General features: G+C 59.9%; 5 protein-coding genes across 5 annotated transcripts; 4 read left to right on the forward strand and 1 right to left on the reverse strand.

The window, feature by feature from the left end:
- Window positions 1-617: 617 nt before the first annotated feature.
- Window positions 618-1,776, forward strand: BKCO1_1400049 (lipase 2; the record flags this gene model as incomplete). Its single annotated transcript, XM_020271125.1, has 3 exons — window positions 618-671; window positions 723-1,112; window positions 1,174-1,776. The coding sequence occupies 3 exons, from the start codon at window positions 618-620 to the stop codon at window positions 1,774-1,776; spliced, it is 1,047 nt and encodes a 348-aa protein (XP_020132120.1).
- Window positions 1,777-2,819: 1,043 nt separating this feature from the next.
- On the forward strand, window positions 2,820-4,116 carry BKCO1_1400050 (lipase gdsl protein; the record flags this gene model as incomplete). Its single annotated transcript, XM_020271127.1, has 3 exons — window positions 2,820-3,068; window positions 3,115-3,872; window positions 3,936-4,116. The coding sequence occupies 3 exons, from the start codon at window positions 2,820-2,822 to the stop codon at window positions 4,114-4,116; spliced, it is 1,188 nt and encodes a 395-aa protein (XP_020132203.1).
- A 635-nt stretch (window positions 4,117-4,751) lies between these two features.
- On the forward strand, window positions 4,752-7,396 carry BKCO1_1400051 (hmg box protein; the record flags this gene model as incomplete). The annotated part of the gene is made up of 2 exons (XM_020271128.1): window positions 4,752-5,121; window positions 5,319-7,396. 2 exons carry the CDS (start codon window positions 4,752-4,754, stop codon window positions 7,394-7,396), a joined length of 2,448 nt encoding a protein of 815 aa, XP_020132202.1.
- Window positions 7,397-8,337: 941 nt separating this feature from the next.
- BKCO1_1400052 (hormone-sensitive lipase) lies at window positions 8,338-10,685 on the forward strand (the record flags this gene model as incomplete). The annotated part of the gene is made up of 2 exons (XM_020271129.1): window positions 8,338-8,438; window positions 8,498-10,685. The coding sequence occupies 2 exons, from the start codon at window positions 8,338-8,340 to the stop codon at window positions 10,683-10,685; spliced, it is 2,289 nt and encodes a 762-aa protein (XP_020132205.1).
- Window positions 10,686-11,575: 890 nt separating this feature from the next.
- BKCO1_1400053 (ptr2-domain-containing protein) lies at window positions 11,576-13,731 on the reverse strand (the record flags this gene model as incomplete). Its single annotated transcript, XM_020271130.1, has 6 exons — window positions 11,576-12,234; window positions 12,301-12,726; window positions 12,779-12,919; window positions 12,968-13,267; window positions 13,321-13,668; window positions 13,728-13,731. The coding sequence occupies 6 exons, from the start codon at window positions 13,729-13,731 to the stop codon at window positions 11,576-11,578; spliced, it is 1,878 nt and encodes a 625-aa protein (XP_020132204.1).
- Between the last annotated feature and the right edge of the window lie 1,355 nt (window positions 13,732-15,086).

Here is a 15,086-nt window from a genome sequence, read left to right on the forward strand (position 1 = left end):
CTCATATCGGTTGCCGAACAACAATGGTCCGTCGCTGCCCCTCGTTGATGGGCTGGCACTCTGATTGATCCCCAGACATCAAGGTGCAACAGATCATCGCTACCGAAGCCTAGCTGTACTGCGCTGTACTGCAAGCGCCAATCAAACTGGTCATTATCTAATAGACATCGCAGACAAAGAATCAGTTTTTATATGCTCTGATAAGGGTCTCAAGCCGCCATTTCATCTTGTACGCCTGCAGCGCTTAACGCCCCATGCTAGAGTCATGCTGTCCGAAGCTTTGACCAGGGTGGCTGTTTATGGCTCTTTGACATGCTTTTATGGTGTCTCCGTTAGAACACATGCAACACAACCCGTCGCATGACTTGCTTTCTACGTTAGCTCTTCAGCTGCTGCAGGTTCTGAGTTAATCTGTTCGAATTTAGCAACACTTGTAAACTCTATTGTAGCGCTTAGTAAGCGTCGGATTTCCATATCAGGCCTTGGACGCTTACTGTGCCAGCTGAGGCTGACAGCAACTAAAGGCCCCATCAGCCATAAAGCCTCCTGGTTGCCCTGTCACTGACTTAGTTGCCAATCTGACTGATACCCTGACCCTGCCACCTTGTCTTTGCACCATGGAGAACATGGACTTGGCGGAGGCTTCGAAGCCTCACCCAGAACTTCGACAGGTCGGTTGGCACTGCATTGTGCAATTTACACCCAGCTAAAACATCCGGCAGTATTTCGCGCAAGGTGGCCCAAACCCCTTCCCTAAGATGGGCGACCTCGACGCCACAAGGAAGGGCCTGGCTGACGGTCTCCGGTCTGTCCTATCCTCCATGCCCCCAACTTACATGGAAGGCGTCGAAAAGGGCCAGATCGAGATCCCGATGCGAGACGGAGCCACAATGTCGGCGCTATTGTACAAGCCTGCAGGCGGCAGCTCCGCACCGCTGGCCGTCCTGTACCACGGCGGAGGTCATGCCATGGGCATCCCTGAAATGGAAGAAAGCAACGCCATGATCTTGGTCCGCAACCACGGCTGCGTCGTTGTTAGCGTGGACTACAGACTCGCCCCAGAGCACAACTTCCCGGTGCCGATCGATGACTCTTGGGACGCGTTCAAATGGGTAAGCGACTTCACAGTCACACGGCGGATTTGTCGACAAAGAGTATCTCATGTGGTTACAGGTGGTCGCGCATGCGTTTCAGCTCGGAGCGGATCCGTCCAAAGGGTTCGTTGTGGGGGGATCGTCAGCGGGCGCCAACATTGCAGCAGTTGTGTCGCATCTGGCGCGCGACGAGAAAGTGAGCCCACCGCTCACGGGGGTTTTCCTAGCCGTCCCATTCACGCTGCCAGAAGGAGCTGTACCGGAAAAGTACAAGGACAGATACAGGAGCAGAGAAGAGAGCAAGAGGTTTGAAATGTCGGATCCGACGGCCATGCTCGAAGCCATGAGTGAGTACATGCAAGCTTGGCTGTACCTCGGGCTGATACAAACCAACGCAGGTCTCTATCAGGGTGACAATGCCTCTCCGCTATACGTGCCCTTCAATTGGCCCAGCGGGCACGCCGGGCTGCCACGGACCTATCTTGTCGTGTGCGGGATGGATCCACTGCGCGATGACGGGCTGCTGTACGAGTACGTGTTGCGGACGGAGAGCGGGGTGGAAACGAAACTGGACTTCTATCCGGGCATGCCTCATGGTTTCTGGGCCGTATACCCGCAATTCGAGGCGTCGAAGAAAGCAACGGCCGACGTCGTTGCAGGATGGGCCTGGCTGATGAGCTGAGGACACCTGGCCAGAGTCATATCAAGGTTATGTGTAAGTTTGCTATCCAGGAGATAATCAATCTGTACCACAGTTGCCAGGGTGAGGCGCTGGGCTGCAGAGCACTCCTCGTACCTAAGTGCTCCGAGGAGGGTCAGCATCAGCCACGCGGGGTCTGATTGGACTGTGCTTGGCGAGCGTTGCGCAAAGCCGGAGATGAGGGGCTGTGCCGTGGGCTCCTGCAGCAGGGCGGGAGTCATTTGACGATGGAAAGATGGTCGGCGTCGGGCCCTAAGTCCGAAAATCATGGCCGGCCTGCGCTCAATTGCCGACGCGGCGGCCGACGCATTGCACGACAAAGGAGTCACGGAGTCGCTGGGCTCGAGTCGAGACGGCTAGCCGGGTGGCTAGCACGACAGGCCGATTCGTGGAGGATTCGGCCCCTTCACCGCACGAAAGGCGGGCTTTTCCAGATTGCAGCTGGCTGCGTCGCGGCTGCACACTTCGCACGCGGCAGGATCTCGTGTCGCAGAAGCCGCAGCCACTGGCCACGGCAGGCTAGCGACCAAGCTTTGCGGCTTCTCCACCTTCACGGCCGCTTCGCCAGGCCGGAAGCCGGCAGCCAAGCGTTCGCCGGGGCGCGCTCTCACCTGCTCTCACCTGCTCTCACCTGCTCTCACCCATCCTCTGCATCCTGCATCCTGGTGCGAGCTGCGGTGCATCCTCTGCCGAGGCGCCAGGAACACAGTAAGCTGCCGACAGCCCAGTCGGTGGCGGGTCGCACCGGCCCACCCCTGCGTTGGCTGGGCCGAGAAGAGCTTACGGCGGACGTACGTAGTAGTGGCATACGCAAGCTGCTCTCCGGCCTACATGCCAGGGCTGACGCGCGGCGGATGGTCCACGCCAGTCCACGCCATGCTGAGCCGCAATCGCGGCCCGCCTCTGCACCCAGTCCTCTATTTACTCGCCCAGCCTCGCTCTTCCGCAAATGCCCCCATCCTCTCCGCCTGCCGCGTAAAGTCGACCCCGGCCGCCGCCTCTCCGTTCCCGTGCCGCCTCCAGCCATGAGGACCATCACTCGCTTCCACGTCCTCGTGTTTTGCGCCGTCTGCACCGTCGTGTACATCGGCTGGGTCTTGCCGTCGCTGCAGGTCCAGAGCCGCGTGCAGAAGGCCTTCTCCGGCTCGCAACGGCGCCTTGTTGTCTTTGGCGACAGCTGGTCAGACGTCGGCACCTACCACGTCGACATTCCGGCCTTGAACCCGCAGCACAACGTCAGTCGCCCTTTGTGGACCCAGGCCTTGTGCAAAGAGGTAATTCCGTCGTCCCTGCTGCATCTGCACTAGGCTGACCCGCCAGCTCCTGTGCGACGACATCAACAATTTCGCCCGCTCGTCGGGCGCGGCCAACTTCATTGACCACCCGGATGCTGTCTTGGACACGGACATCCTGGCCAATGTGACGAACCAGCATCCCGAGGACCAAAAGTTCCTTGCCGACCTGAAGAAACAGGTCCAGCAGTGGATCAGCTTCGAGAAGCAGAGTGGTCTGATCTCGCGCCGCGCCCAAAGGAAGGAATGGACCGTTTTCACCGTCTTTTTTGGCATCAGCGACATCTGGCAGTACACCTTCCAGGACAACAAAGCCCGCGACGACGACATCACGGAGACCATAGCCGCCTTGTTCGCTCAGCTTGACGTCATCGCACAGCACACCCAGACTCGCCCGCACATCGTGCTGCCCAAGGTCATAGACATCTCCTTCTTGCCTGCATTCGCACGGCAACCCCTGGAGTTTCCGGACCGCCAGCAGTCGGCCGTGTCGCTGACGGCGACATGGAACAACGCGCTGGAGAAGGCGGCGCGCGAGTGGACCGGCGGCTACATCCACCTGCTGCCGACTGACAAGTGGCTGCTGAAGCTGATCCGCGAGCAGCAGATGCACAAGATTGGCATCACCGACGAGCGCGGCGAGGGCAAGGGCAATCCCAGATTCTCTGAAGTCAGGAGCCCATGCGTGCCGTTGCCGCGTGTCGGCGCCCAGTTTCCGTTTGACATGGACGACGCCAGCAGCAACCGGACCGAGCCCTGCGAGGACGAGTCTCACTACCTGTTTTGGTCAGCATTTTCTTCTTCTCCGCGCTCGGCTGTGGTTGGAGGCCTACTGACACCGTGTTCCAGGGACGGCATGCACCTGTCCGGCAGGGCGCACAAGCTGCTGGCCATCGAAGCCGCCGATCTCGTCGCCACCAACTACACCTTCAACCTCAACGCCCTGCGCAAGCACGATCTCGAGCGCGAAGAGGCCGCGCACCGGGCCACGCCCGAGAATGAGACGGGTCCGACCGAGTCCCCCCAGTGAGCGTGTCGTCGGAAAGCACGAGGAGCGGTGCATTACTTAGGAGTTTGGGGGACCCTTCCTGTTGCGGTTGTCTGAGATACCCATTCACGTTTCAGCATTTTATGGCGTTGACGCGGAAGTGCACGGCTTGCATTCCAGAGGGGCGGGCACAATTCCCCGGTGGGCGGGCGTTTGTATGCATTGTCTCAAATCAAGTTTTCTTTGTATTCACGCTTCCTTGCATCGCGCTCCTGCAAAGGAATGTCTCGGGTGTGGGCGCGCTCCCTACAGACCCCGCCGCATCTGGGAATCTCGCTGGGCTGGGGAGAAAGAATTTGCAGTTGCGAACAGCGCTTCTCCCGCACCTGTCTAGGACAATTACATGCACGCGCTGCCACAGCTCGCGCCGCGAACAAAGAACATGGACTCCCGGCATAATAGACACAAAGCCCGCTGCCCGGCTATGTCTTTGACTAGCGCCGCCCTATTGACCATTCAGCACCCCGGGCCTCCCAGAGCCCTCTGAGCGGCCTGTCCGTCAAAGCTGGCCTCACCGTCTTGATATTCGACCGCCAGAGCCCTGCGAGAGCGAGAAAAAGAGCGGCGGCGCATGTTGAGCCTCGTCGCGACACGATAGCAACCTTGACCGTTTTGCCATGATGGACGTGGAAATGTCGGAGCCCGGCGCAGGAAAGGGAGAGAAGAGCGCGAGCAGCTCACGCAAGGCGTCTACGACAGTTTCTACCCGCTCTTCCCGCCGCACCGCCAGTCCTTCTCGCAGCTCGAAACAGGACGACGCGGCCCCGCCAACGCCAGAGTCGCCACCGTTCCGCCTCACGCGGAAGCGGGCTGCGTCGCTGGCCGATAAAGGGGACAGGGAGGAAGACGACGTCGTCGAGGATATTACGCCGACCACCACGCACTCTCGCATGAGCTCCGGCGGCGCGTCTGTGGGGTCTGTAGCCTCTCCGGCAAATCACGTCTGCTTGTGTCAACCCGACCCCAAGATCCCACGACCAAGAAACGGTCAGTTGCGCCCCTCCCCTTCTTTTATTGCTTGTCGTCATTTTCTATACACGCTCTCTCTTTATCCCATTCAGCTTCTTCAAAAGCAATGTTGCTGCTGCAAGTTTGTTCTTCGCGCCACATGCTGCAGTGGAGTAACCCATGTCCTTTATCGGCACCTTTGTCGTTGCCATGTGGCTGACGGCTTTGACATGCAGCCTTCATACTATATCGGCAGCACCATCAGGCCGCCATCGTGGCCCAGCATCCCGGGTTAGCCAATCCCGAAATTTCCAAGATCATCGGCGAACAGTGGAAATCGCAACCCGAAGCAGTGCGCAACGAGTGGAAGGCTCTGGCCGAAGAGGAGAAGCTGCGTCACCAGCAGCAGTACCCGGAATACCGCTACCAGCCTCGCCGCGGCGGACGTCGGGGAAGCCTGACTGCGCTCAACACCGCCACCGACAAGCACCTCTGCGCCAAGTGCGGCGGCCGAAGCATCACGACTCCAACGACGCCCTTCCCGTCCCACCATCACGGCCACAACGCCGCCGCCGCCACGACGGCGTCAGCATCCTCCCCTTCCTCCAACGTCCCCATGCTGCCCCCTCCGACGCCATCGTCGGCCCTGACACCCACGTCCCGCTACCTCCCGCCGATGATGTCCAGCCTCGCCATCAACACCGGCGCCTCCGGCAGCAGCAACAACACGAACAACACCAACGCCCTCCCCCGCCGCACGAGCAGCACCGCGCGCCCCAGCCCCCTCACCAACCTGCACGCCGCCCGCGCCAACAGCCGCGACGAGCACCCCATGGACATGCAAATGCTCTCGCCGCTCTCCCCCGACGCCAAGCGCCGCCGCCTCCACCAGACATACGTGCCCCCGCCCTCGGCGTCCTCCACGCCCCGCTCCGCCTCCCTCTCGCAGCAGCAGCAACAGCAGCCGGGCACCCCTTACCCCTTCCCCTCGGCCGACCCCCGCCGACAGTCGCTGCCGCGGCCGGACATGCTGCGCGGTGGCGGCGGTAGCATCTCCTCGCCCCGCCACAATAACAACGGTAACAACAATAACAGCGGGAGCACCTACCACCTCCAACGCGACGGCAGTAACAACCTCACCCTCCCGCCGCTGCAGACCGCCGCCAATAGCAGCCATCATAACCACCACCATCACCACCACCACCCCTACCCGGCAGGGGCGGCCGCCGCCGCCTCCGCCATCGCCGCACGCCATGCTGGTAGCAGCAGTGGTGGTGGCGGCCCTGGCACTCCTGTTTCTAGTGAGGCGCTGCTCCCCGCCGCCGCCGCCGTCGCCGCCACCAGGAAAGTAGGGCCCGAAGCCACGATCTGGAGCAAGATTTTGATTCTGGGCAAGATCGCGCCGCCGTACCGCGGGGTCGGGACGGCGGCGGCGGCAGGGGCGGGTCCGTCGTCGTCGTCGGCGGTCTCGTCGCGGTCATCGTCGTTGTCGTCGCCTTCGTCGTCGTCGCAGCAGCAGCAGCAGAATAGGGGGGAGGAGAAGAGCGAGAATAAGAAGGGGAAGAAGGGGAAGGGGGAGAAGGTGCGGGGGGCGATTGTGGCGGTCGAGGGCGATGACGTGGCGGCGGCGAGGGCGATGGGGAAGTGGTTGGAGGAGAGCTTCAACAAGTCGGGGGAGGTGTGGGCGAGGGTGGCGGAGGCGCCGAGGGGGCCGGACGAGGCGGTGGTGGTGGGGAGGGGGGCGGGGACGGGGACGGGTGGGGATGGCGAGGCCGGCGATGGGGATGTTGAGGGTGCGGGTGGGAATGGTGGTGGTGGTGGTGGCGTCGTCGTCGGCATTGGGGACTACATCCAGGTCATTGCTGAGTGGCACGGCAAGACGAAGGAAATGGTCGAGTTCATCACCAGTCCGCCCAGCGGTGGTACGCCAGCGGACGGCGGGGAGAGTAATGGTGAGGCGGTGGCGGACAGGAGGACGCCCGTCCTCATCATGCCGACGTACAGCCTGCGGGCCACGGACGCGTGGGCCAGCCGTCTCCATGTCGGCGACAACTACGCCCGGTCGGATCACTGGCAGTGGTCGGCGACGCTGTGGCGCGGCATCGTCGGGCCGGACATCACCGTCTATGTTAGAGACGTGTCGGAGCTGGACTTGCCAGTCGGCAAGCCCGTCGATGTGCTTGAGCAAGGGGCGTCAAAGTGCCTGATGGTGAAGCGCGTGGTCGGCAAGGAGATTGAGGAGAGCGCATTGAGGAGGCTCGGGTTTGAGATCGGCGAGCTGATTAGGAGCGTGAGCCAGGTAAATGGGAAGTAGGTGTTTCTTCGAATTAGCGTGTGGGTTGGCGTGGCGCATCGGGTTCTACAGCGACGTCTGATGTTTCTCTGTGTAGATGTTTTGGCTGGTGGCATGGCGGTGACATATAGTGGTTCTTTGTGCTTCTGCAGAGATAAGATATCTTGACGTACCGAGTAAAGCTGAAGCTATTTCTCGCGAGTGTCCAAGGCTGACATAACGAGAGCGTCCAGTTGGCTCGGGTCGCTTACAATGCGGGATTTGCACGTGGGAGGGCTCTCTCACGTAAGAGTCAGGTGGTGGTGTGGGGATGCATGCACGACAGGGGTTTGCCGAGAACAAAGCTACAGGTCGTTTTGGCAGGTCCAGCAGGGGGAGGACGTGCTGAGGAATCAGGTGGGCGTTGCGAGTCAGTCATGGGTGAAGGAAGGACGAGAGGATTGCAAAGTGGCCGGAGAAAGCAAGCGGTCGCAAAAGGAGACGACGGCCAGCAGCAAGCGCGGAGTGGAGCCGCGGGGAGCCTCCGCAATGTGGGGGTGGTTGCCGCATGCCGCCGCCGCGTCTCTCGCGGGCAGCATGCATCAGCCCCAAAACAAACAACACCATCACGAGCCGCGGCCATGTACATCAGCTGCCATCGGAGCCAGCCGCTCGCCGCGCGACACGATTGCCGTGCGACCTCCGGCAGGACGCGGCTGCGAATTGGCGGGCGTTGTCTCGGCTGGGACGTCATTCGGCTTCTGCCCGCTAGCCGCCTTTCACATGTCAGCACCTGCGCCCGCCTTGACTAGTTCACCAGGCACTTCGGACAATGCGACCCACTGCTCAGCCTCTGCTCCACGACTCCTTTTGCGCCTACATAGGCTCCGCTTCCACATGCCAGCCCGGTGCATGAGCTGAGCGAACAACAATGATAGGTATCCTGCCCGAGCCCCGACCTCTCACACACCTACAGCCCACTGATGCCTACTCCCGCAGACCATGTGCTGGGACGTCCGTCCGTCAAGTTCCGGAGAGTCCAGGTCCTCGCCGTTGTCTCCTTCTGGTGCGCCTATCTGTATAGGTTCGTCCGCTCCGCCGCTGATTCTGACTCCGCCGCCCACAACTGCTCACGCTTCGCAGGGGAAATCGCCATGGCCCGCCCTTTCTCAAACGCCTCTCGTCCCTCGCCTCCTCTCGCCTCACTGCCTGGCAAACCGTCGTCATAACCTTGCTCTGGCTCTACATCTCCCGCAACTTCGGCAAGCTGGTCGGCCTCGAGTGCCCCGAGCCTCTCGCAAACCTATACACGCGTTCGTACTTCAGAGCAACATGGGTTACCACTGCCCTGGACGCTGGCTTTTGGTCCGCCATGCCCATCAAGAGGAAGTGGGCCCGGGACATCTGCTCCATCGTCTTCACGCTATACTATCTCATATGCGCCGAGCAAGCCGACGAAAAAGTCAGAAAGATCCGGTCGACCCTGACAGTCGACCATCTGAGAGTGAGCTGGGACAAAGGAACCACTCCATACCTGAAATTGATCACCGGTCTCATGCGCCCACGCTTGATGCGCTATCCTCCCCGCGCCATCCGCATAGCCCGCCCGCCCGAATCCTCATACAAGGAGCCGGTTCAAGGTTGGTTGTATTTTGATGGCCCCATCTCCGCGTTGAAAGAGCACAACAAGATCGTCTTGGATATCCCAGGTGGCGGCTTTGTGGCCATGGACCCACGTAACCACGATGATAAACTCCTTGGCTGGGCTGGAACCACTGGATTGCCCGTCCTTGCTCTGGACTATAAGAAGGCACCCGAATACCCATACCCGTATGCTTTGAATGAATGCTATGACGTCTACCACACAATCATGGCGAGTAAGGGGCGTTGCGTCGGCCTTTCTGGAACCAGTCGCCCGGAGATCATCGTTTCTGGAGACAGCGCTGGAGGCAATCTGGCGGTTGGAATGGTGCTCATGATCCTGCAGAGCGGAAGCACAGACACTCGACGCTACATGGGTGAAGAGGCGATGCCTCCGCCCGCGGGACTCGTCCTGATATACCCAGCACTTGACTTCAACATCGGTAATTGGATGACGGATGAGCAGATGGCACTCATCCGGGACCGAAAGACCCGCAAGACCAACGAGGGACTTCTCAAGAGGAAGAGTGAAGACTACAGGAAGCTCACCCCCTCCACCCCTCACCACTCGGACGATGAAGACGACGACGATGTAACGCCACCGGCGGAGAACGGAGACTCCGCAGCAACAATCACAGAGAAGTCAATGGCCACTTCGCCGTCCACTTCCGTACGAATGTCAGCGGCACACACAGGAGTCGATGCCCATCACCTCGAATCCAGGCTATCAGAATCAGCACTTCCAAATTCCCAACCCAAATCCACGGCCATCAAAACCCGCCTGGCCATGTCATCAATGATCTCCTACTTCAACGACCGCATCCTCACGCCCGAGATGATGCGCGCCATGATCATCCTGTACATCGGCCCGCACAACCGCCCGGACTTCTCCACCGACTACTTCCTCTCGCCGCTCCTCGCGCCCGAGTCGCTCCTGGCCAAGATGCCCAAGACGTACTTCCTCACGGGCGAGCGCGACCCGCTCGTCGACGACACGGCCATCTTCGCGGGCCGCATCCGCCAGGCCAAGGCGGCGGCGTGGCGCGAGCGCCGCGAGCTCGGCCTCGCCGTCGAGAGCAGCAGCCACGACGGCACCGCCTTCGTCGACACGGACCACGTCGAGGTCGTCATGATCCCCGGCATCAGCCACGGCTTCCTGCAGTTCGTCAGCGTCTTCCCCGAGGGCTGGAAGTACATCTTCAAGTGCGCGCGCTGGATGCGCGACATCGCCGAGCGCGTCGACGCCGACGCGCTGGCGGCAGAGGAGGGCGGTCGTCACAACCACCGCCATCACCACGGCAGGCCCAAACAGCACAGGCGGAGGCACACGCTCGAGAGCAGCGGCGACGAGGACCACCCGCTCGAGATGACGGTCGTTTCGAGCAACAGGGGCGATGGCGCCAAGGCCAACGGGCACGGGCACGGGCACGGCGGCGGCGATGCCGGATCGGTCAGGAGGGGCGCGGCGGCGAGGCGCAACAGCGGGAGGGAATCCGAGACGGACTATTACACTCATCCGTCTGGCGGCAGGGGCCGGGGCCGGGGCGTCGGAGGCGGCACGAAGTCGAGGAGGAGGAAGAGCCTGGTCAGCCTGGCGAGCGAGGACGACTTGTTGGGGAGGAGGATGAGGGGCTTGACCGGGTCGTTGATGCGGGCGCCGGATGAGGAGTGGGAACCGTCGAGTCCGTGAGAGAGGGGGAGAGAGAGAGAGATGGGAGGCGGAGAGGGAGGGAGGGAGAGAAATGGGAACGGAGAGGCGCGGAAAGGGAATTGGAATGAGTAAAGAGTGACGATGATATGGTGATGATGGTGATGATGGGAATAACATTTGTATGTAGGGTTGGGGTTTTGGTTGGACTCGTTCTTGTTCTTTTTTTTTTCCCCTCGATGAGATAGCGTACATGCGTGTGTATGTGAAAAGGGTGTCTAGGTATGTGTGAATGTGTTTGAAGGGCAATATGTAGATATATATACACATGACGATAGACTTCCTCGTGGATACAAGAATATATGACGTGCCAACGTATCCACCCAACAACCTATCGTCGTAGTCGTTGTCGTCGTTGTCGTCGTCATCGCCATCTCCTTCATCCCATACACCATGCGTTCTTTTTTATTTTATTTTTTGCATCCATGGCAGTAAGTTGCTCTTCACACATAGCTACCTACAAGCTTCCCTGCTGCCCTCATGCTGCTTGTCGGTCGTCGATCTGATACATATCATTTTTTGTCTTTTTTTTTGGGAGCTTGGGTCAAGAAGCAAGTTGGAGAACCCGTGGATGGATGGATGGACTGTAAGGCGCCCATCACAACACAACATGACAAGGAGCAGGAAACCTTCAGTTACTCAGCTGGGAAATGATTTTTTCTGTTTTTGTACGACACGTGGGTATTTTCGACAGAATATGGCAGTAGACACATCGTGACACTCGTGACCCATTCATCCGTTCCCTTCAGCACCCAAAAAAAAAAAAAAGGAAAAGCCACCCCCTGTAAGCGGATCGATCGCTGATGTGATAAACTTTTTTATATTCGGGTTTTCTCCTCATCCCCCAACCCCCCATCCTCCAATGCTCTCATTCACACCTTCTTCTCGCTGCCGCGATCGTCAGACTCGTCGGCTCCAGTGCTGTTACTGGCCGAAGCCGCCTCGCTCCCGTCCTCGTACGTCATAAACTCATCGTTATCGATGTGCTTGTACCTGAACCAAAAGACGACGGTCTGCGCGAACAGGGCGATGGCGAGGCCGGCCCACACCCAGATGAGATGGGGGTCGACGATGGCGGGGGTCAGGATCTCGCCGAGGGCGGAGGACAGGGCGGTCATGAAGAGGAAGATGGCCATGACGAGGGACTTCATGCCCTGGGGGCTGCGCGAGTAGGCCATCTCGTAGGCGGTGACGTTGCAGAAGCACTCGGACAGGGCGCCGAGGGCGACGTTGGGGATCTGCAGCCAGATGCTGAGCGGGCTCACGCGGCCGTCCTCGGCGCAGGTGGTGGCGTGGTAGCCGCACGGGTTCGTCTCGTACACGCGCCACTGCACGATGGCGCCGATGACGCCCGAGATGCACGCGAGCGTGAAGCCGAAGGTGATGCGCGAGATGCGGCCGAAGCGGATGTTGTACTTGCGCAGTGCTGGGTAGATGACGTGGCTGAGCAGCGGGACCGTGACGATGATGACGATGGGGTTGAAGTTGCTGAGGAGGTCGTTGGGCGCGCCGTTGGTGGTCATGGTGGAGCCTAAAAGGGGAGAAGGGAAGTGAGAATGTTGCACGTGTATACGAAGACTTGTGGTTATCTACTGACCTTGGTTCGACAGGATGCTTCCAACACCACCGTCGTTGAGGTTGTAGATGGGGAAGTACAGGAAGATCTTGCAGGAGTCGATAGTACGGACGACGTCCCCGACGAATTTGTCGCTCCAGTCGATAGGCTTGCCGGCAAACGTGGTGATGCCCTTCTCGGCCAAAACCGAGGGCTTGGCTGCATCCCAGAAGCCCTTTCTCCAGAATTTGCCGCCATTCTGCTTGACCGCGATGGCCCAGATCTTGGACACTTGAGTGAGTTCGGAACCATTTGGAGGATTCTTGATCAGCCTTTTGTACAGGAAGGCGAGGAGGAAAGGCAGAAGCATGAAGATGATTGTTGGCAGGAGGAAGGCCAGCCAGAAACCGATGCGCTTCTCAGCATAAGTTGTGGCGATAGCGAAGAAGGCGCCGACATTGATAAGGGCTACATCAGTCAGTATACGGGCCAAAGCTACGAGAGAGGCACAACATCTCACCATAGAAGACTAGCATCAGGCGCTGGATGGTCGATTCGGGGTCGACGATGACCTTTTCGCCCGACTTCAGAACACGAGTGAAGGGCTTCTGGTACTGATACTGGTCCAGGAGAATCGGAGCGACGTTGGGTTTGAAGAGACCTTCTCAAAGTCAGGAAAGTGCGGGCGAGAGTGTTTTGAAAAACATACCAGCACCAATTGCCAGGACAAGCAAGCTGATGATGAAAGGAACCAGGCCCCTTCCGGCCTTCAGGACACTGGGCAGGGCGCCAAAAATCATGATGATGTGGGCGACGAAGCAGACCAGCACACCGATGACGATGGTCTTGAAGCGTCCCCATCTTGTGTCGGCAATCCAGGCTCCAAAGATGGGAACGACGTAAGCCATGAAGCCGAAAAGCAGGACGAAGGCGTTGGCAAACTGAAGGCCTTTGTCAAGCGCACCAGCGGTGCCCTGGGTGCCGGCTGCGGGCGCACCGGCTCCATTTCCTGCAAAGACGGTCAGTTTGAGAGACGCTAAACAGGCACGGCTTGAGCCTTACCGCCCTCGGGCAGCGGGTACTGCATGAAGTTGGAGAAAACCGTCTTGGCGCCGTAGTATGAGGCGCGTTCGGAGAACTCGACAATGCAGAGGAGCCAGATGACCATGGGGATTTTGTCAGAGACTTTGCGGAGAGTCTTCGATTCCTCGTCGGTCGGGGCTGGGTGGAGTCCATCGTCGGTAGACGAAGCGGGCCTGACGTGGACGTCCAGCTGCTTTTCGTCGACCGAGTTCTCGCGCTCGATGGCTCCATCGCCTAGGGCGAGGGAGTTGCGAGCATTGCCATCAACAGCCTGCTTGGGGAGCTGCGACGACAGGACGTCGGTCGTGATGTGTTCTCCTTGACCGGCTGTCCAGCAATTAGCAAGCGGCCAGGAGGCTAGCCGTTCTGGTAGTGGATCAACATACACATTTTGCGGTCCTGGAGGCAGAAATGGGCGGAGCGGGCGATGGTCAACAAGACGTCGCTGGCGAGCGAGAAGTAGGCAACGCAAGCCAGGGCTCTTATTATACTAGTAGCACGACATTATTGGAAAATCTCGTCGGACAAGTCCGCATCGGCGACTGCGAGCTGCGCAAGCCCATGGTTTCGGTTCCGGCGCCGGTTTCAAGCACGCCACTCTTGGGCGTTATCTTGCAACGCAACGATGTTGATTCAGCAACTAGGATGCAACGTTGCGCGGTCAATTGCGCCCCAGACCTGGCTAGAGCCATCAGGGCCGCTCCGTCGCCACCAGGGCCGGGCTGGGATACAATCAGGGCTGGGCGGGCTTGGACAACGGCGGTTGGCGCAGGCTTGAGGGGTGCTTGTCGTGCTTGTCGTGCTTGTCCTGATTGCCGCCGCCTGCTCGGCACTACGGGGAAGGTGCCACGCGCACCATCGATTGCGCGATAACGCCGGAGCCGTGCGCGTCCCAGGCGGACCAACGCCCCGTCCAGGGAAAGGGCGGCCGAGGCGAAGATGAACAGGGCGCCTGCACCTTGGGCTGCCGAAACCGCGTCCGCTGTGTCGCCTCTCAGTCCCCGATCGCACCCACACCGTCGCAGTCCTGATGCCTCGCCGCTGTTGCGCTTCCTGACTCGCCGCCTTCCAGGACTCAGCGCAGGCCCAAGGCTCCCCGAGCAGCTGCCCGTTCGAGATGAGATATCCGCTCCGGCATCCTTCGCTTGGGAGGGTCAAGTAATGGATGCCGCATGGTAGGACAACGAGGCCGTGTCAGGCATCCGATACGAGTCGATCCAGCAGCAATCGAGCCCGTCTTTCTTCTGTCGCCTGAATCCCATGGAAATTGAGCGGCCTGACCCACGGGACTTCGACTTCGAGGACTCCGTCTCCACCCAGCGCATCGGATACGGACCAGGAGGAGGCCTCGCGCTGGTCGTCAGTCTTGGCTCTTGGCTGTGGCTTCGGTCAACCGTCAGGATTCCATCCTCTGGCTCTGCACAATGCCTGTCGAAGGCAGATCGTCAGCTGTATGCTGCTGCATGGCTGCGAGTACGAGCTTGTCAGCATGGGCATCTGAGTGGGGTGTAACGTCAAACGTCTGCCTTGCTGCGCAGCCATCGAGGCAAGCCTTTATAGCCCCGCCGCTGCGAGATGACTCAAAGACACTGATGACTGTTGCCTCAGAAAAGAGAGGCAGAGAGAGGTCGAAAGAAAGAATGCACGTTGGCCAACGGCTTTTGATCCTTCCGCTCCTCTCCGAGAATCAACCGCCCTCGAGGCACCGCAAACGCCACTGCTGACACCGCTGCACTACTCTGGGC

Source organism: Diplodia corticola (genome assembly GCF_001883845.1).
Source record: "Diplodia corticola strain CBS 112549 chromosome Unknown scaffold14, whole genome shotgun sequence".
NCBI classification, from domain to species: domain Eukaryota; kingdom Fungi; phylum Ascomycota; class Dothideomycetes; order Botryosphaeriales; family Botryosphaeriaceae; genus Diplodia; species Diplodia corticola.